Below are 20,886 nucleotides of genomic sequence, written 5' to 3'. Positions count from 1 at the left end.
CTTGTATACACATGTATATATTATTTTATTTATATATATATATATATTAATTCATGTAGAAAATAATACATACGAGAAATAACCATAAAATATGTATTTTTTATTTAGAAACGTTTATATCATTTTTACCTCAGCATGTATCTCTTATTATATTAACATAACGCCGTTATATAAACCAGATAAGAAATATATCAAACACAGACTTTACTGCCGTTTTACTCTGTCCTTAAATAAGCTCGAAAAAAGCTACCAAACGTGTGCCATACCTTTCGTAGACTTCTCGCACGTGTTCTTCTCCGATTTTTGTACTTTCTCGCTTCACTTACCCTTCTCCGGTTTCACAGTCTTTTCATTTCTCGCTCTTCGTCTCCCTTTCTCTCTCGTCCCTGCACGCTTTCTCTTCCATTTTGATCCTAAATCGGTACGTTTCTCTCATCTCTCGACAATTTATATTTACTTTTTTTATTTACTTTTTATGTTCGTGATCATCTTTTCTGGTTCCCCGGAAAACGACGAGAACGAAAGAGAATCAGATTACAATTTTAGATTTTTGTTAACATTCAGTGTCAGGGTACGAATTGAAGGGAAAATTGAGTTTTGTACTTGATTCAATTACAATTGTAGTTTGCATTTTTGTTAGATTTGCCAGGGAAAGAGGATTTTCAATTGTGTCGCACTTCTCTTTCTTTAGAACAGCTGCTTGTTTGGTCAAGTGAAAAATGGAAGAAAGTAAAGTTTTTTCCTTCTCGGTTTGGATTCAGTGCTGCCATACATAGAGGGGTCGCTTTTATTTAATGGGTCACGAACAATGTTGACTTTTTATCATTTCTTTTGTTTTTCTGAAATAATTTTCGTTTCTACTTTTGTTATTAAAAAATTTGAAATTTTAATTTTCTTCAAGTATAAACTAATAGCAGACTGAATTAAGTTTAGCGAAGATTACTTAAATGGAATTTGGAAGTGGTTTTTATGGTTTTCTTGTTTGGTGCATGCCTAAGTTTGTACATTTGTACAGGAGTGACATTCTTTTTTAATGCTGGAAGGCAGGCTTATATTTAAGCTTGTTTGACAGCATTTGTTTTGCAGGTTGTGTTAGATTTTAATTAGTAAGATCGTGTTTCTGTTGCAGTGAGCAGCTGATTAGGTTCAAGGAGTCACAAGGTTCAAGAAAGGTATGCCCTATATTTCATTAGACGTGTATGGTTTTGTGGATGCATGAAGTTCTATCATTTGATAAGTTTATATGTTTTACCATATTTTGTAAGCTGGAGTTTGCTTTTCCACTGATATTATGGCTGCAGAATCTATTATCCTCACTGATTTCCTTTTTGTTGCATCTAATGTTTTGTCGATAGAATGCAAATCAAAAAGAAAGTTAAAGAAAAAATTTTGAACAGGTGGAAGCCATATAATCCATGGATATGAAAGAGAAATGAATTTTAGGGACGTACTTCTATGGATGGCTTGAATAGGTAGTTACTTACATGTTCATTTGTCCCAGAGCCTTTCTGTTGAAGGAATGTTTTTGAGAACTTATCTAGCAGGATGGTGTAAGACAAGGGCATATGTATCATGCAAAATCTCTAAAAGAAATTATTGTTTCTTTTTTAGGATCATTTGTCATAATGATATTTTCTTAATAGCAATACAATTGGATGCAGTCTGAATATGTTATTGTCGGTTAGTTGTTATATAGTAAAACACATAACTCTCTATCCTAAGCACCTCAAGTTTATTGTATTTTCCTAATTTATGCTGTCCAATGACTAAATCTAAATACTGAGAATCTTCAATTGTTAGTTTGGGAGCATACTGCTCCATTCTTCATGCATATAGGACGCACTTGTAAGGCCCAATGGTGGAGAGTGCTGTAGTTTTTTGTTTAATATTTTATTTTCTTTAGCAGAACAACATATCTAGTGTGGTCTAGAATGACATTGTATCCTTCTGTTACATTTTATTGACTATTATCACACTAGAGTTGGTATTTGGTAAGTCTATTGGGTTCTTATTTTAAGCAAGAGGAGCAGATCATGTCTTCGTTTTCGCTTACTTATACTTACCTACTGATTTTTCGTAGAAATTTCATTTGTAATCATATAGTACTTGTTTTAAGTTAGAGGATTTAAATGTACAAGCCCCTATCTACTGTTGAAGGTAAAAGATTAACGTTTTTCTAGAATAAAAAGGAGTAATACATTAACAAAGCACCAAGAAGGTGCAACCTACATGTACTAGGACTTTATGAATCTATCAAAATGTCAAAGATCCCTTAGATTTTCAAAAGAATTAAGAGGATGAACCTACTTCTTCTTCTATCTAAAAAGAATTTAGAGTATGACCTTGATCGAAAAGCTCAGGATTTAGAATCATAAGTTTTAGATCGGTTAAAATCACCCATAAGGTAGCCAAAGAGATAAGAGATAAGATCTTATAACACATATCATCATGGATGCCTCTCCAAGCCCATATCTCCTCGACAGAACCAACCATCATGAAACTCACTCCCAAAAGTCCATACCCCATGTTCCAAAGACAAAAGAAGAAAGGACACTAAAGAAGAAGATGATTGCCAGACTTAATTGCTTCATGATAATCTTCCTCCTTTTACTTTTTTTTTAGATAAATAGAATATGTATTAAGTATGTGGTACCAAAAGAGTGCTTCTCATGTACAAAATATTTGCATTCAGTTAAAACATCAATGGCCTTCCCAAAATCCTCCCACTCATATATGTCATGACCCAGAATTAAAGACCCAAAAACATGTATCCACTTATATTTAATTTTGACCATATCTCCCTCACACCTTTCAAATGCTGTATTGTTTCTCTCTTTCCACACCACAAAAAAAATAGTTAAAAGGAATAATCTTTACAATCTTCCTCCTTTTACTAAGGTTACCAAGGTTAAAGTGCTTCCCTCAGTCACTTCCCAGATAAAAAATTTAACCAAAAACACACTTTTCAAATTTAGCTTCTAAACTGGCTCATCTTGAGCCTCATGGGAAAAGAAATGAAGGAAATTAGTGTATTCGTTCACCTGCCAATCATTAAGGTACCTTATCAGGTCGACAACCCAAATGCCATTGTGGGATACACAAGAGAAGGACTTCACCACTGTGGTCTCCTTTTTTTTGAAATAAAAGTATGAAGTTGTATTGAAATAAAGATGCCAAGGGGGCACCATCCATTTATAAAAAAATTACAAATCAATTAAACAATTGAGTATAAAGTCAAGATCATCAAAGCATTCGATGTTATGTTCTAAAATAGTGGACCCGAAATAATGGAACCAGTTGTCAGTGATGAATCTGAAATCGACTTCTTTTTCTTCGAAAGTATGATTGTTTCTTTCCTTATAAATGACGCAAAATGAGAGGGACGAGTGTAAAAGTTTTCTTGTGACAAATTAATCCTTTCCGTGCAAGCAGCTCATCCAAAATTGATTTATGTTTGACCCAAGATAGTCCCATGAGGCCAAGAATAGTAGATCAGAGGCTGTGAGAGAATATTAGCTGAAAATTTTGTCTATTCTTGTGGAATATTGTCGACTAAAATCTTATACAGGAACTTAACTGAAACAATGAGTTTGTCATTGTTGTCAGTTAGGTAAATGTGAGATAAAGTTTGGAGCAAATGTTCATATTCCTCAATTTCCCAATCTTGCAAGTTTTTAGACAGTATCATCTGTTATTGATTCAGTTCGACAGCATCTTTTACTATCATGTTTTTGTATCTAGCAATCGCATAAATCATTGAAAATCTTGATTGTAATGCTTCTCTGTTATGCCAAATATTTTCCAGAAATGAATTTTGGTGTCATTACCGATGCTCCACCTAGAATTATGAAGAACAAGGTTATTTATATTCTAAATACCTCTCCATAGGCTAGAACCATAATTGTTGTTTTTTATTTTAGAGTTATCATTGCAGTCACCATTGAACCATTTACTCATAATGATTGATTTTCAAAGGCTATTGTTGTCATTCCAGAATCTCCATACTACTGTGGCCTCCTTACAGCAAGCTAAAGAAAAAAATATAAGAAAACACTGCTCAAAAATCTCATCCTCATTACGTTCAGCCATCCAAAGCCTTACCATTTGTCCTGACTTAGTCGTCTATGTAATGTAATTAAGAAACCCATCCGTGACCATGTTGATTTTTTTTTTCCCAGAGCCCCTTGCCATAAGTAACTGTAGACAACTTGGTTCTCCACCCCAAAGTGCCAATCCAAATTTTGCTTTTTTTTTTTAAATACAAATATGAAGTATGTATTAATATAGAACCAAAAGGGGCACCACCAATGTACATAGACTTTACAGTAGTGTTAGCGTATTTATGATATTCCCAAAATTATCATTACTAATAATGTCATGACCTAAAAAATAGATCTAAAATAATGAATCCACCTATTACTTATTTTGTATATACTACTCTCAACACCCTCAAAGGTTCTAGAATTCATTTTTTTTTCCAAATAATCCAAAAAACAGTCAGTGGAATTAGGTTAGCAATATTGCCGTTTGCATATAAACTATCCCAAGCCCAAATTTTGCTTTAATTACTCTCCAGCAGAAATTGCTACGCTCATTCATAAATCTCCATAGCCACTTATTAAGAATATATATGTATATTTTTTAGATTAATCATCAATATGATCCCTAAACCACTCTTCTGAAATGGAAGCTTAATCATGTTCAAAACCACAAGTGGAATCTCCTTTTCTCATCCTAGTCATCCCGGTAGAAACACCACTGAGTGGACTCTTGCTTCTTTTTCACACTGGTAGGAATAGAGAACAACGTTGGAAAGTAGATAAGTAAATCAGAAAGAGTTCTCCTTATAAGTGTTAGCTACCCTCTTTCAAATGAAAATCCCTCTTTCACCTCCCCCAGCAACCTTAGTCCTTTATAGAAAATCCACCACTTAAATTAGCAATTCGCATCTAGGGATTATCCTCCCCTAGCAAAGATGTCTTGGCACTCCTCCACCACTAAGGTTTGAGATTGAAATATTTAATGCTAATAGGCTTTTATTGGTGGAAGTTGGGTCCACAGCATCTGTTATTAACCTGCCTGTAAATAGTATCTTTCTTAGGCTTTCTACTACTCCTGCACTTCTTTGGTGCATCCCACCTTTATTCTGTTTGTAGATGGCTTCTGCCTCTCTGTTCGTGCCTTAACATTTTATTACTTGTCGAACATAGGTTTTTTTTCCCCACTTGCCTGACTGTCAAATTCTTAGAACAGATCATATGTAGTTGTCACTTGAGAAGCTTCTCGATAGTGCATGATTGAAGGAATGGTGAAAAAATGTAATTGGTCGTTTAGTTAACTAACAGTAATTATTTTTTATAAATATAAAGATTTGTTTGAATGGTAGCTTAATCCAACATCAGGGTTATGTTCCATAAGATGGATAGAAAGAAATGAAGGACATGAACCTATTAGTGTGCATACTGTTAATTAGTGAAGTTTCTCTTTGTATTATCCTCCTATTTGCAAAATATTACCTAGGCATTGGCACAAGAAGTTTACAATGTAAACTGAATTTTATATGCAAGTGTTCCATTTCCTCCTGTAGACTTAACAATGTGTAGCTCTATTCATGATAGATGCATGTCAGAATGATTGATCATTTGATTCAACGATGTTTTTTGGTGCTCTTCAAACTCTAAATATAAAATATGGGAGTTTGGATTAGAATTTGACATAGAAGTCAATAAGATTGATTATGATGCTCAATGGGTTAGCTTTGAATTGCCTAAATAGACAAGAAATTATAATTCTATTACATGTAAAATTACTATATTTCAGGAATCTAGTATTATAGTTTGACTAACTTTAGGATTTTATTCTTATTAGTATTTAGTTTTCCGATTTGTTTTAATGTTTCCTAGTTGTATTGGAATTATTATTCCTAATATTATTAATATTAGTTTCCTATTTTATTAAGATTAATATTCTTAATCTTATTAGTTTTACTATTTCTTAGTTTACTCATATTTAGTAAAGGTTACTTAGGGAGCAGTATAAGCATCTTTATAAATTTATTTTTTGAGAGAGAATGCAGTTATTTAATAAAATATTTTGAGAATTTCTCAAATTTTTAGTTGTGATGTATAGTCAAATCCTTTAGTGTAATGCTTAAAATTTGTTGGATGTGATGTAAAATTTGTTGGATGTGATGTCTAATAAATTCTAGGTGTAATGCCTAGGTTTTTATTCCTAAATCCCTGATTGAATAAATCAACTCTATTTGTCCTACATCATTGTAGGTGTAAGAATTAGAAAATATTAGAGGGACAAAGTGATGTAGAACAAATTAGAGTTAATTTGTTCAATTAGGGATTTGGGGATAGAAAACCTAGACATCACATCTTAGATTTCTTGGACATCATATCTAAGAAGTGTTTTTTTTTAAATAAAAGTATAGTATCTATTATTAATTACAAGCACCAAAGAGGTGCTAACCCATGTATAAAATTATTTACAATTTAATCAGGATACTTATAAGATTCCCAAAATCTTCCATAGTTTGGAAAGAATGTTACGTAATTAATAAGCTCACAGTTTGGAACCATCTATTCCTAACCCTATCGAAGTTAGCTTTCACCCCCCTCCCCCCCTTCCCCCCCGAAAAAAAAAAGTTCTTCTATTTCTTTCTTTCCACATAACTCAAAAACTAGCTAGGGGAATGAGACCGACATGCTTTTTTCCACCACTAATATCCTTCCACTCCTAAATCTTATCTCTTAAATTATCTGCCATAACCCAACTGATTCCTTATAGTCCATACATCATGGTCTATAACTTGTACGCCAATGGACACCACAACAACATCTCTAAGAAGCGTTAAACACCGCATTAAAAGTTTAGCTGTATCACATGACAAGAAAATTGAAAAACTAACAAAAGGTAAACTACAATGATATTTATGATGTTTCCTAAGTAATCTTTTCCAAATAGAGCTAAGTTAAGAAATACTAATACTTAGGAAATAATATTTGCTAATACTAATAGGAAATCTAAATACTAATAAGAATAAAACCCTAAAGTTACTAAAATAATAATAATCCTAAGTAGTCTAGTAGATTTGATACAAATAGGAAATCCAAATACTAGTTAGGCAATAAATGGTTCTATTCAAGGAAGGTCATATATATTGGTATACCACTCACTTCATTTACTCTCACTATCATATGGGTCTTACCAGTTTGGTATTTGGCTGATGAGTTTACTTAAGTTTTAGTTGAATTAATAGCGTGCCACTATGAACTAAGATGTGTCTAAGTGTACTTACACTATATTAATTTCAAGACAAGCTTAATTTAACAACAAAGGGAGTAACCTGTGTCTGGTTGATTGTTCAGTTATGAACATTTTGACATGAGCGTCCCTTGGACTAGGTCCTTGCATTGTTCTAATAAATCTTAAAAGTTATGTGCAGACACTGAATTGTCATTGGAGAAAACTTCCTTAATTTTACATTTTGTTTCTTTGCCATTTTCTCCCTTTGTTTCCTCTTACCTTTCTTTTTTTTTTACCATTATATAAATTAATACTAATACCTACTACATAGTCCTGATCCAGTTGATCATAAGGAGCGCCACCGTGGTTGAAATCCAATATCTGTTTTTTCTCACCTGTGGTATGCCAACTCTTTGAAAGTTGGAACTGTAGTCGACATCAAACTTTAGCACAGCTTAAATCATAAGCTGATTTAAATAGGATAGAAGGCAAGTCTAGTTGATTTGGCTTGATAGGGGTTTTATATGGTACCTTAGTTGAGCTGAACTTGAGGTTCAATTAACTATGGGATTTTCAGGAGGACCAGTGGTGTGGCAGTAAAAGCTCCTTTTGTCGAGCTATCTCGCTTTGCTTCTTTGGACTCTAGGAGTTTCTTAAAACATGTATTTTGTTTTAACTACTTGGATGAAGCAAAACTTTCACCTATAAACATAGATACTTATATTCAATGGGTCTTTTTCAGTTAAATCCCTCTACAAGAAGCTGTACAAGTATGGTGATGATGGTATACTTTTCCCTATCAGGCAGATCTGGAAGAATATTGTCCCTTCCCGAATTTCCTTTTTTGCATAGGTGGCTAGTAGGGAATTTTTTGACCATTGACAACTTGAAGAAAGAGGGAAAGATATTGGTCAATGATTGCTTTCTCTGTAAGAGGGATGAGGAGACTTGTAAGCATGTTTTATTTTGGTGTCCGAAGGTATACAAGCTGTGCACTTTGGTTTATGGGCCGTTCGGCATTAGTTGGGTGATGGCAGGATCGGTGAGAGGAAATTTGAGCGTGGAAGGGTATCGACAGAAACAAATGGACTTAATACTGTTCTCTATCTTTTGGGTTGTTTGGTAGGAGAGAGTCTGAGAACTTTTGAGGAGGTTGAAAATGTTAATGGTTTTGATATTCTAAAGAATAGATGGTTACAGACCTTTAGTTTTTTGTTACGGGATCATCCTTCAGTTTTTATGAAGGATTTAGCGGAACTTGTTGATATATTAACAGACTTGTAAATATTATAAATGGGTACTACCTTTTTGGTGTCTATACTAATGTTTTTCTCACATTTTATATTTCAAAAAAGACAAAAACATAGATACGCGATAAAGCCACTGTTTCTCTCGGTTTTCAAAAAAGTTATAGATGAGTCTCTGTATCTAATCAGATTTCTTAGGGAGAAGGGAAGTTATATTTTGTCCAAAAGTTCCACACGGTGTTAATTTTTTGTCTTTAATATCCTCCAATCTAGAAATTTGATTTTATTTCTTACTGGATGAGTTCTGTGGATGAGGGTAATGATGTCCTTGTATCTTTATTGCAGGATCTCACCCAACTAATATCAGATGGAACTGAACACGGTTAAAGATGCATTTGATCGTGTTGCTAAGAAGCAGAAATTGTCATTCTCTAAATCCCAAGAAGTAATTGATCAAGTTGGCCATGAGATTGAGCAGACATTGGCTAAAATCCATTCAGCTAATGAACTCCTATCTCCTGTAGATTTGAAATCCCTCCTTGTTGAACTAAAACTCAAGCTCAATGCCCTTGGTCCACTCCACCAGCTAGAAAGTTCACAGAAGGAAGTAAATATAAGCATTAGCAAGTACCCGAAGGTTCTTGAGAAGTCTTTCAACCCTGATATATCCAAGGCATATAGAAATGTTGATTTTGATTTCCACGTAGTGAATCAGATCATTGCAAGCCATTTTTACAGGCAAGGCTTGTTTGACCTTGGAGATTGCTTAATAAATGAGGCCGGGGAACCAGAGGCCACTGAAGTGAAATCTCAGTTCTTGGAAATGCATCAAATACTGGAGGCTATGAAAGTTAGAAACCTGAAGCCTGCTCTGAACTGGGTCTCTGCCAATCGTGAAAAGCTTAAGCAGAATGGTTCAAATCTTGAATTGAAGCTCCACCGTCTACAATACGTGGAGATTTTAAAGAATGGAAATCGTGATGATGCACTCAGCTATGCTAGAACTTATCTTGCACCTTTTGCTTCTCTTCACTTGGATGAGATCCAGAAGCTTATGGCTTCCCTTTTGTGGGCAGGAAGGCTTGACAACTCCCCATATGCAGAATTGACGTCTCCATCCCATTGGGAGAGATTGACTGAAGAGGTGACCCAGCAGTTTTGCAGTCTAATGGGTCAGTCGTACGAGAGCCCACTGAGTGTGGCTGTAGCAGCTGGCATTGAAGGGTTGCCTACACTGCTAAAACTGGCAAATGTAATGGCAGCAAAGAAGCAGGAGTGGCAGGCAATGAAACAATTGCCAGTCCCTGTGGAATTGGGGAAGGAGTTTCAATTCCACTCAATATTTGTTTGTCCCGTGAGTAGAGATCAAAGTAGCGAAGAAAACCCACCAATGTTGATGCCTTGTCTGCATGTTCTCTGCAAGCAATCTATCATGAAACTTTCAAGAAGTAGTGCTCGGACTTTCAAGTGTCCATACTGTCCAGCTGAGGCATCAGTTGCACAATGCAGGCAGTTATTCTTCTGATCCGCTTCTCCGAGGCCCTCCTTGTGGACTGAATGCCACTGTTGTTTGATAGAGGTGTGAGGGTGGTGATTTATATAGGTGATTGTTGAAATTAAAACATTTGTTTGTTGCTATTGTATATAGAAATTCTTTATACATTATTTCTTTTCTTTTCACTTTCAAAAACCAAATTAGCTACTAAAATTCCTAGTCAACTTGTTAATGATACATTCTTACCAAGAAACTTGTCTTGTATGTGCTAATACCATGTAAGTGGGAAATCTTTTATGCAATTCCAAACAGGATTTATTTTAAAATTGTAATTAATTTTATTTATCATTAAATATTTTCTTGCATAAAAACATGATCCAATCTGACTTCATATATGTTATTTATAGGAGTTTTTTAGAAAGACAATAATAAAAACCACAAAATTTTCGTATAATAAAATAAAATTATACATCAGTAATTTTTGTATTTTGTATAATTTTTTAATTATTGATTAAAATATTGTCATGACTTTAATTGAACAAAATGAATTATAATTTTTCTAATTAAATTTTCAAATAATTTCTACTAAAAAATATCTTGACTTTGTTCAAAAAAAATCCCAACAAAAAAAAAAAAAAAAAAGATTATTTCGCAAATAATAAGAATTTCACTAACTAATCTTACAAACCAGTTTTAAGAAGTAATTAATAAACTAATAATAATCAATTAAATGAACAACTGAAATTCAAAACCCTACATCTGAAATCCCAATTGAAAAACTTTCTAAATATGCCCCAACATTCCCAATCTCTTCTATTCACTTGTTCTGTGAAAACCCCATTATTCTCCTCAAACCACGAAACAAAATCGAAGGAGAAGGCTGCGGCGACGCCTTCCCTTCATGTAAATACTCCTCAATCATTGCTCTAACAGACCTTGCAGACAACGGATGGAAATTCACACTCCACTCGCTAACAAATCCATTAACCACAACCCATTTCTCTTCTTCACTCATCTTTGTTCTCCATTTATTCTTCACCTCCTCTTCTTTCAAATCCAGAAACTGGCAAAACTGGTCGAACAACAGCTCTTTGCTCTTCTTCATAGCTTCTTCTTTCTGGACCAAATGGGAGTTTAGCTTTGCCACCTCCGTCGCCAAATCTGAGGCCAGTTCTGCATCGCTGATGTCGATGTTGTTGGTGCCGCATTGGATCTGGGATTTAGGTCTGGCGATGGTGGGAGTGGGATAGGCGTACAACTTTGGGGTTTGGGGGAGGGTATTTGAGGGAAAAAGATTGATTCTTAGAGCCATGTTTAAGGTTTTATCTGAGGCCGTATTGATCTTGATTAGGGTTTTGACAGATTTCAGTGGAGGGTTTGTGGGTGTTTTAACTTTTTAGATGAATGGATTTTGATCTTTGACTTCACTCGTACGTGGGCAATTGTGACGGAGTGAGGTTCTTCCAGAGCCCTCTGTCTCTTTTTGCAGATTGGCGGAAACGTGTTTCCATAAAATTTTGCTAAATTATCCGTTTGGAGAAGATTTAAAAAAAAAAAAAAATTATTCTTTGTTAAGAAATATAAAACGTAAATAAATAATATGATTATCAACCATAGAAGTCCTAATTATGTTAACAAAATACTTTTGCACAAATTTGTTTATATATAATATTTTTATTATTTTTACATTTCTGTAAAGAAAACAAGATGCAAGTTTTATTTGTGCTAAAATCATGTGTGTGTGTGTGTATATATAGATATATATATACATATATTTCTTAATCTCAAAATCATTTAAGTTTATTTCTTCCTTTGTTATTTAAATAACTTAAATAAATTAATTAACTTTCTTTTCACTTGTAAAAGTTTATCTTTAATTCTGAATTAAAATTAAAATTTTTGTAAGTTCTAAAAGGAAGGTGGCAGCCAAATTAGATCAACATCAATCAAAGTGCCTGAATTGTGGTAATTGAAAGATTGCTTCAAGTTCAAATCTCACTTCTTTACAAAAAGAATGAATGCAACATGAATGAGGTAAAACAACTCTTCCTCAGAATACTTCACTCATCCTCATCAATTTCTTATCACTTTCAGTAAAAAAAGGAATCTACATATACCTGTTACAATTGGCTAAATTTCTGCCATCAGCTCCTTCTCCTTTTCGAGGGAAAAAGGCTACCAATACTTTTGTCCACTTTTAAGGCTACAACTTTTTCCAGAGAAGCAAGGCGAGGCACCGCGTTTGTATGGTTGATAATCAAAACTCCACATTTCAGATCATCTGTACGTGTTAGAAAATGCAATAGGGATTTTCCTCTCAACTTCGTAAGTATTTTCAAATCGAATGCTATATTGTAGTATTCTTCGTGTAATTCTTCACCTCGTACCAAAAGGTATTTAGGATTAATTCTGATAATATATCAACCCATGTGTCTGGAACACCAGGTAGGCACCAATGCATACAATCTTGACCCCAGACTGCCACAGCATCCTTCTTTCCCAACCAAATAGCTGGATGGGCATCTGCTCTAAACTCACTCAAGTGACTCAGATCAAGCAACTTAATATCTGTGCCTTGTAATGCCTTTCGAATAAGATAATTAAGTTGTCTTGCTTCCTTGTTTACTCCATTGTTGCTGGGATCAAACCAAGAGTCAAGCTGTCTAGGCATTAGCAAAATCCTCCAGGAAAGAATTGTATCACAATTCAGAAAATAACAAATCTAAAGTTTTTATTCAGTTCACATATGTACATTACTTAACTCAGATTTTAAACCATGTTCTTCTAATGTTTTAGGCAGCAATGCAATAAAGTTAAAAACAGAATGTTAGATTTGACTTTGATGTAAGCCAGGTCCAAATTAATACCATAATCTTGGAGTGAGAAGTAATAATCAATTTACCTGAGATTCCTCGAGGGGCCTGTTGAACAAGCAACTACCATTTTGATTCCATTCACCACCATAAAAATGTCTTGGTGATTGTAAGCGCCAGAACTTCACAGCTTTTCTAGGCACTTCTCTTTGTATGTAGGCAACCATATGTTCAAGAACAACTTTGAGCCCTTCCTGAATCCGAAGAGGGGGCTCTATTACTTGTCCCGCACGATAAAATACAGGAGGTGTCTCTTTGGGGAATTTATCATAACCCCACCTAATCAAAATAAAATTTTATACCATCAAACTTTTTCCTATAGCTTTAAATATACAGGCCAAGGAGAGCACACAATGTCAGGAATTTCTAACTGAAAACATAGAGCATGTAACAAAATAGAAATATATGAACAGCAAAAAGTGTGTCTCCTCCCTGTTTGAGGCACTCTTATGTTAGGACCTGATTGCAACTCACTAAGGATTAGAGGGCTGCAGGAGGAGGACGTGTCGGTTCAGCTGTCAAGTTGCCATAACATTGAATAATTTTAGTATTAGTAATTGTTTCGCTCTGGATTATTTGAAGTATTTGTTGGTTCCTGCATCTATTATTTTTGCATACAATTCTTTCTGTTTCTTTTCTGTTACTGAAATTTCTTGTTATTGAAGGAGAAGAAAGCTAGATAAGGCCACATACTGCTGAATTTTATTCATTCTGGAAAATCTAAAGAATTCACTCAGCCATAGTCATTGAGCATCAGAAATTATCTTATTCCCTTCCTTCTCTTCATCCATTAAGCTCTTCCCTTCTTAGTTATATCTCTCAATCTTTGATTTCTATTCTTACTGCTGCTATTCACACAACAAAGGTTCCTGACATTTTATTCCAGAGAGAGCACAAAGCAAGAATGTGTCTCTCAGAAAAACAGTAATATTTACACCTTTGTTTTGGTGCCAAGAAAACTCATCATTGTCGCGAAAAAGCGCATTCTGCATTTTAACAATCAACTTTCTCAAATACAAAACAAAGCAGGTGTGATGTCAGTGCAAGACAAACTAACTAATGGAGGTTATTTCATCACTATTCTATGAAGTAGCATCAGGAGAAGGTATTTACCAATGGCCAGTGTTGAAGACAAGGACATCATAGAAGTTGGTGATGTTGATCCAATCATCCGCAGGAACATCCACATCTACTCGATATATTCCTTTCAACCCATCTTGATCAGGAAGTGCAGAGGGCTTTTCAGGCTGCCACCTTTATTTAATCAGTTATAAGCACATGAGGTTCACATTCCAAAACACACAAAAGCAAAACTACAGCTAAAACATGTCCAACAACAAGAAGATCGATAAGCCAAATGCAGTAGAAATTTTCATGATCCATTGTTCTGTGTTTGGGTTGGGGGGGAAGAATAAAACAGTAGTTCACTTGACAAGAAGCAATAGTGTCTGGAACAAGCTGATTCACATTCAAACAGTTGACTCTCTTGACCATGTTCGACTTACTTCTGACCTCCAAAGCATCTATCTTCTAGCATGAAGATTACCATCTTCAAATATCTCATCAGGAAGATCTCAACACAGTTATTAACTAATCCAAACAATCCATACATTTCATCTTTCACAGTTGAAGCAAGTTTTGTATTTGCAAATGAATTCTACAAAATTTCTGAAGTTTTTCCAAACATACCCATTTCATCTTCCAGCTGAAGCAAGTTTTGAATTTGCAAATGAATTCTACAAAATTTCTAAACTTTTTTTCAAACGTACCCTCAAACTAATCAAGAAATGTATAGAATCAAAATCTTACTCATATTTGGCGAGCAGAACCGCCCTATGATATGCAACTGTGACATTGAATTTGGGAAAATAAGCTCCTTTCCAAGCACCCTTCTTCTTCCACTTCTTGGCACCCAAATCAGCTGCTCTAAGAATACACAGAAACGAAACAAGAAAGTTCTCATTCAAAGAATCCCCAACGAACCCAATATTCTTATTCCTCACCAGATCCAGAAACCGACCCGGATCGATCCGCGGCAAGCGGCAGCCATGTGGAACCCATTTCCAGGAATTGATGAGACCCATGTTTTCCCTCTTGTTTCTGACGCAATTCCAAGCGTTTCTGTGGAAAGGACATGTCTCATTGTATAAGGGTTGCGGATTCTGAGGGTCGAGAATCCAGCGGCCAGCGAATAGATTGCAAGCAGATTGTTGTGGGGAGGATGTTTTTTCGGGTTTATGGAGAGGAAAGAGGAGAAAGGAATAGAGGAAGAGGAGGAGAATAGAGAGGACCATGAGGTATGGCAGCAACACGGATGAGGGTAGCTTGGAAGGCATTATCGTTCCTGATCAGACCCTCAAAGATGGAATAGTGAAAGAAGAGTGTTTGGAGGCAACATACAGCTGTCATGCTCTCGAGTTTCTTTTTGTGTTATCAAAATAAACAACGTCCACCTCTTTTGCTGGTTTGGGCTATATATATTTATATAATGAGGAACCCTCACGAAAGACGGGTTTTAAAGAAGCCGCCATCCTAGCGGAAACGTTGTATACGTCTTCTTCTCAATCTTCTTCTGTTTCTGTGTTCATCCACTTTATCCAGAGTAACCCACTTCATCGTATTATATATATATATACATATACATATATATATATGATGTCATAAGAAACGTGCTTGATGTGCTCTCTTTTTATTTTTATGTCTCTTGCCTACAAACTGTTTGTCAAAATGCTCCATCGAATAAAACAGTGTTTCTTCCCCGAATTTCACTTTTTTCCTTCTTTTGTTTCTTCACCCAACTGATTCAATATTCCCTAGACGCAACTTTTGGCCTTTTCGCAGGATAATTTTCATGGAATGATATAATGCCAGTGTACATGAGCAAGTTCTTGTCAGCAGCAGTGTTGTCGAGACAGAACTGTACTGCAACCTCTGTATTTTTAAGCAGATGGAAGCATGCCCATTGCTTGTTCTCTACTGGGTCGAATTACGCGGACCTTCCAATGAAGCGTAAGAAGTCTGAGCGCAAGCCATGGGTCACGAGCATCAGTGAGCTCAAACGCAGAGCTAGGCAGGAGAGAAAAGAGAAGCAGATGGTGCATGAGAAGATTCTACGACCTCCTGAAAATGGATTGTTGGTCAAGGAATTAATTCCAGTAGCTCATGAAGTGTATGCTGCCAGGTCTGAACTACTCGCTTGTGTTTCAAGAGTTGTCAGGAGAATTGCAGTATATGTATGCAGGTAAAAGAACTTCCTTATATAATCAAACTTGAAGTTATCGACTTTATGAGCAAGGTTGTCATAGTGAACTAATTTTTTAAAAGAGAAAGAGAAGAATAATGATTGCACCATTTTTTTTTCTCTAAGAAAATTCTTGATGATCCTTAAGATATCGCCTTTGAAGTTTTATTTCAAAAGAAAAAAGATATGGCCTTTGGAGAAAATGAAGCAGAGTTATAGAGCTCTGCGTTTGTTTGTTGGTTGGTGGAATCATAAGTATCACATTTGAATGGGGAGTGATGTTTATATAGGAAATATACAAGAAAGAAAAGATTGTTAATTATTATTCGTGTCACTTTGTTTAATGATTAAGATTTATACTATTAGTTTCAATGGTAATGCCACCCTGAGTTGTTTCTCATTGTTTGCACATATATACATCTAATTAAGATAAATATGGTTATTATGGAGATGATGATCTAGATACATGTTGCTCTAACATCTTATATTGCTAGCGTAATGTGAAGATATTGGTTTACGAGTAATGGTGCTGATATTTTTCTACTTTGATTTAAGAGTAATTATGTTTTAAAGACTCTACTCTGGCTGATAAACTATAGGAAGGTCTCTGGTAGCAGAGTCATGATATAGCTTTGAAGTTTCTTATTCGGGGCATGATCATTATATAATACCTTAAGGAGTGGAGGTAAGGGCAAAGTAGATTCCTCCATGTAGTTCACTACCAAAAGTGTATTTGTCCACAAGGATTTTAATTATCCTCCTATCGAATATTGAGCTATTTTATGACATTGAGGCTCCTGTTTTTAGTGGAGGACCACCTCTGTCGACCAATATCATCAATGCTTTCCAGCTTTTCCGAATTTTCCAGGACCAGGAGGAATTTTGATGCTCATGCAAATTCCTTGGAGATTATGACATGTTTGCTTGATTATGTAGGGACATTCAATAGGTCTGGAGCTTAGATTAAGACTAGGGTACTGCAAAAGCATTACAGTTCAAAGATTGGAAAACATATTTGATTGTAGAGTAGCATATGTGGGAATACTATGGGACAAGAAAATCGAAATCAGTACAGTGGAGAAACAACTTTCAGAAAATATTCATATCATTTATCAATGACGGTAGAGTCTACAGAAGTCGAAACTTCAATTTTGATGCTGAAGATACATGCTTGTTATCAAAAAAGTGTTCTCTGGACAAGTAATTGGACCAAAGGTACACAAAGCATCAATGATTTTCCCCATTGACTCCAAATGTGAAATGTTAAATTCCCATGAGATCACTTGGATGAAAAATCAAAATTTGAAATTAGAAATATAGCTAGATTATCTAAAAAAGAGCAAATTTTAAGGAAAATTTCTGGGGTGCTGGTCAAATTTCATGGATCTAAAATAACATGTTTTACATAATTGATTTATTGCATGCAGCATCTGCAGTGAAGTTCATATTGGTTATCCACCACATAAGATCCAGACGTGCAATGTTGCTGGCAGCCTGACAAGCAAAGAGCACAGTTGGAAAAAAGGAGATTTGGAACATGTTTTGCCTGTTGTGGAATCTTTTCATCTATATGACCGGTTAGGAAGAGCTGTTTCTCACAATGAACGACTCCATGTAGATCGAGTACCTGCAATTGTAGAGTTGTGTGTTCAAGCAGGTTTTGACATCCCTGAATACCCAACTAGGAGAAGGGCATTCCCTGCTTATTGTATTGCTGGTCGGATTATAGATTTTGAGCGAAGGTTTCCAAAAATAGATGCACCTGACAAAGACATAAGTACATTTGGATTTTGGCATAAGCAAGAGAAGTCAAGTGAAAATTTTAGTTCTAACGATTCTCATAATGATGATATAGAAGGTTTGTTTTGTCTGAATCTTGTTGTTTCTTTCTTATCCATAATTGTTACTTTTTATGTCTGCCTTACATTACCAAAAAATGTTTTGGTATCTGGATTATATATCTTATTTTACTTTCTGTTATAATTTCCAAGACCTTTTTTATCCAATTAACTTATCTTCTTGGTTGATGGTCACTAAGATCTCTCATATGAAGTTACCTCATTTTTCTACATTCAATCTCTAGAAGCTTGACAAGGTTGTTTGGTATGTGGATCAAAATTCTAAGCTCACTGGTTTCTTCCATAGAAACTGCTGCTCGAGGAATGGATGCATGGGAGAGGTTAAGGTCAGGAGCTTCCAAACTTATGCAGAAATATGCTGTTCAGACTTGTGGATACTGCCCAGATGTACAAGTGGGGCCTAAGGGACACAGAGTCAGGAATTGCCAAGCTTACAAGCACCAGATGAGGGATGGGCAACATGCATGGCAGGAGGCAACAGTTGATGATTTGATTCCTCCTGTATATGTGTGGCATGTTCAAGACCTTGACAGTGACAGGCCGTTGTTAAATGATTTAAAGATGTACTATGGGATGTTGCCTGCAGTTGTGGAACTGTTTGCTCAGGCAGGGGCTCATGTCAGTGATGATTATGCTGGGGTGATAAGGGAAGATGTTACAGTGCCTAGACTGGATGAAGAAATGTTTGTTGTCTGAAGAAGTTATTATACCTCTGATTATTGAAGTGGCCTTGAGATTATTCCTGGGATTTGGTACATGGTAATGGAGGATGCGTCTTAAGCTCAAACGCTAACGATGAAGCTCTTGCAGGTTTTCTTGAGTTGGTCAAGGGTGACGAGTCATGATCACTCATCTCTTTACAGTTCGCAAGTATCTAGCAGGAAAGTGTAGGTTTGGAACATGGACAGCAAAATTAGGCATATAATTAACCTGTTATTAGAGCTTCTCGTCACTTAAGGATGTCAAAAACTAACGCTGGTCACAAGGTTAATGGCCATGGGTCTTCTGGTTCATCATCCCAAACATGTTCAGCAATCTGTACTCGCTAAACTGAGAAGTCTAAGCGACTTCCAGTTCTTTTCTCGGAGTTTAGTGGTATTGTCTCCTTATATTGAAAAGGAATTCCCAATCCAAGGGTGTGAGGAGATTGCAGGCATCTCATATGGGAGCTATCAAAGTTTAATCCATTTATTGTTGAGTGGATAAGGTACAAAGTCTCCATGAGGTGGTCTTATTTTCTTTTATGCAGAGGAAAAAGAACAAAAAAAAAAAAGGAGGAAGCTTCCTCTCTTCTCTGTCTTGTTGTTAGCCCTGATGCTCAGTCTTGTTACCTTAGATATTTTTTAAATTAGTTTTGATGAAGAAAAATCTGGATATGTCTGTAATAAATTTAAATTTTGTATGAAATACATCGCTAATTCATACCTTCCCTTCTAGCAACTAATAACACGGCGGCAACAAATTCAATCAGTTCAGAGCAATAACTGATAAACACTTAAAGACAAAAGAAGTCTGAAAAAGAGGATTTGTTCATGGTTTTCTTATGAAAATAAGTTTTTCCTTTTCAAAACCTGTGAGAAACTGAAAGTAGAGAAGTATGGTCTAATACAGAATCTTGTAGAAGATCAATGAGAATGTTTATGTTTTGGATTTGTATTCTTATAATGATTCAGAGAGTTGTTATATTAAACAACATTAGACCTAAATTTATAAATAATTTAGGAAATTAGAATTTGGATAGTAAGCATATAAATATTTTCTATATCTAAGAAATAGTTAAACCTATATTTTTTTTTTCTTTATTAAATTAGTCTTGCCTTTCTATTTTAGTGCTAAAAATATCTTTTTGTTTTTTCCTTTTCCTCTTGGTATTTTGAGTAACTCTTTATTTTTTTTTTTACATTATGAATAGGTTATCTTTATTTTCATATAAAACTAATCCTTTTTATTCACTCCATCTATAATAATATCTTGTTTTTTAAATATTTTTCTCTATTTTTTTAAAAAAATATATCCGTATTTAAAAATAAACTATATATCTCTCAAGCATAAAAATTTAGAGATAAGATTTTTCTAATCATGTTTCTAAATTAAATAAATTTTTATATAACTTTAAAATAAACTTTGAATCATAACCTTAGCTTCTTAATTAACTAAAAATCTAAATAATCTAAAGTTGATATATTTTCTTTTATTTATTATGATATTACTCTATTTACTTTTATTTAAATTTTCATAAAAAATATTTTTATTCACAAACTAAATTTGATATTAAAAATTTCTTGATGTTTAATAATTTTGATTAGCTCAATATCTTTGTAATAAGTTGGCAACGTATGAAACAAATACACATTGCTACACTCTTACTGGGAGTGAATACATTCACAAATTTCTTGCCAATGCAATCATAAATTGTTTGATTAACTTTTTTTTTTTTTAAAGGTTCGGAGTATGATTTGTTTGTCGAAGATATTTTTATTTTATCCGAAATCTATTTGCTTACGAGAAATTCTAAACACAAAGTAACTCTATTAATTTCGATATATTAAAATTTAAAAGATATTAATTATTAATCTAAAACACTATGTTTATAATTTTTTAAAAATATTATTTATAATTGGTACAAAAATTTAAAAATATTGTAAACTGTGTCTGTGTCAAATAATAAAAAATTTAATCTCACAGAAAAATCTCATAAAAAATTAAAATATACATCTTAAATTTGAAATAAATTATTTTAGTTTCCCACAACATTTTATTTGTGATTTCTTTTTATTAGTTCATAAAAGTTTATAATTGAATTTGATAAAGATTCAGAATTTTTTTTTATATTTTTATTAATTAATAAAGTTTAAGTAATTATGTATTTATTTTAAATTGAACTTTAAAAGAATTGTGATTAACCCCCACAGGGAAA

The 20,886-nt window shown here is 34.4% G+C and overlaps 4 protein-coding genes across 8 annotated transcripts; 2 read left to right on the top strand and 2 right to left on the bottom strand.

Annotated features, from left to right (window-relative positions):
* Positions 1–264: 264 nt before the first annotated feature.
* Positions 265–10,322, top strand: LOC110819019 (LisH/CRA/RING-U-box domains-containing protein). Of its 4 annotated transcripts, none has more exons than XM_022048098.2 (3): positions 265–421; positions 1,048–1,172; positions 8,847–10,322. In XM_022048098.2, exon 3 carries the CDS (start codon positions 8,869–8,871, stop codon positions 10,024–10,026), a length of 1,158 nt encoding a protein of 385 aa, XP_021903790.1. In that variant the 5' UTR covers positions 265–421; positions 1,048–1,172; positions 8,847–8,868; the 3' UTR covers positions 10,027–10,322. The 4 variants fall into 4 exon arrangements, with proteins under 4 accessions (XP_021903790.1, XP_021903794.1, XP_021903793.1 ...); XM_022048102.2 differs by having other exon boundaries at positions 266–421; positions 1,130–1,172; XM_022048101.2 differs by having other exon boundaries at positions 278–421; positions 1,087–1,172.
* A 375-nt stretch (positions 10,323–10,697) lies between these two features.
* Positions 10,698–11,511, bottom strand: LOC110818991 (uncharacterized). Its single transcript, XM_022048059.2, has one exon. The coding sequence runs from the start codon at positions 11,306–11,308 to the stop codon at positions 10,814–10,816; it is 495 nt and encodes a 164-aa protein (XP_021903751.1). The 5' UTR covers positions 11,309–11,511; the 3' UTR covers positions 10,698–10,813.
* Positions 11,512–11,948: 437 nt separating this feature from the next.
* On the bottom strand, positions 11,949–15,205 carry TBL12 (trichome birefringence-like protein (DUF828)). Of its 2 annotated transcripts, none has more exons than XM_022047983.2 (4): positions 14,679–15,205; positions 13,983–14,123; positions 12,899–13,148; positions 11,949–12,655 (listed from the first exon to the last, which is right to left on the bottom strand). In XM_022047983.2, exons 1-4 carry the CDS (start codon positions 15,203–15,205, stop codon positions 12,344–12,346), a joined length of 1,230 nt encoding a protein of 409 aa, XP_021903675.1. In that variant the 3' UTR covers positions 11,949–12,343. The 2 variants fall into 2 exon arrangements, with proteins under 2 accessions (XP_021903675.1, XP_021903676.1); XM_022047984.2 differs by having other exon boundaries at positions 12,449–12,632.
* A 277-nt stretch (positions 15,206–15,482) lies between these two features.
* On the top strand, positions 15,483–19,395 carry LOC110818946 (APO protein 3, mitochondrial-like). The gene is made up of 3 exons (XM_022047985.2): positions 15,483–16,110; positions 17,538–17,968; positions 18,256–19,395. Exons 1-3 carry the CDS (start codon positions 15,734–15,736, stop codon positions 18,663–18,665), a joined length of 1,218 nt encoding a protein of 405 aa, XP_021903677.1. The 5' UTR covers positions 15,483–15,733; the 3' UTR covers positions 18,666–19,395.
* Positions 19,396–20,886: the final 1,491 nt, after the last annotated feature.

Source organism: Carica papaya, chromosome 6 (assembly GCF_054855325.1).
Source record: "Carica papaya isolate Zhongbai chromosome 6, ASM5485532v1, whole genome shotgun sequence".
Taxonomy (NCBI): domain Eukaryota; kingdom Viridiplantae; phylum Streptophyta; class Magnoliopsida; order Brassicales; family Caricaceae; genus Carica; species Carica papaya.
The sequence above is the reverse complement of the archived record's forward strand: the minus strand, read 5'-3'. Positions and strand labels throughout refer to the sequence as shown.

Excerpts from the sequence above, each read along its gene's own strand:
- LOC110819019 (XM_022048098.2), top strand. The coding sequence starts at position 8,869 with ATGGAACTGAACACGGTTAAAGATGCATTTGATCGTGTTGCTAAGAAG.
- LOC110818991 (XM_022048059.2), bottom strand. The coding sequence starts at position 11,308 with ATGGCTCTAAGAATCAATCTTTTTCCCTCAAATACCCTCCCCCAAACC.
- LOC110818946 (XM_022047985.2), top strand. The coding sequence starts at position 15,734 with ATGCCAGTGTACATGAGCAAGTTCTTGTCAGCAGCAGTGTTGTCGAGA. Across the intron at positions 16,111-17,537 it reads ATTGCAGTATATGTATGCAG|CATCTGCAGTGAAGTTCATA; the intron begins GTAAAAGAACTT and ends TATTGCATGCAG. Across the intron at positions 17,969-18,255 it reads TCATAATGATGATATAGAAG|AAACTGCTGCTCGAGGAATG; the intron begins GTTTGTTTTGTC and ends TTTCTTCCATAG.
- TBL12 (XM_022047983.2), bottom strand. The coding sequence starts at position 15,205 with ATGCCTTCCAAGCTACCCTCATCCGTGTTGCTGCCATACCTCATGGTC. Across the intron at positions 14,124-14,678 it reads GTTCTGCTCGCCAAATATGA|GTGGCAGCCTGAAAAGCCCT; the intron begins GTAAGATTTTGA and ends GATTAAATAAAG. Across the intron at positions 12,656-12,898 it reads GGCCCCTCGAGGAATCTCAG|CTTGACTCTTGGTTTGATCC; the intron begins GTAAATTGATTA and ends ATGCCTAGACAG.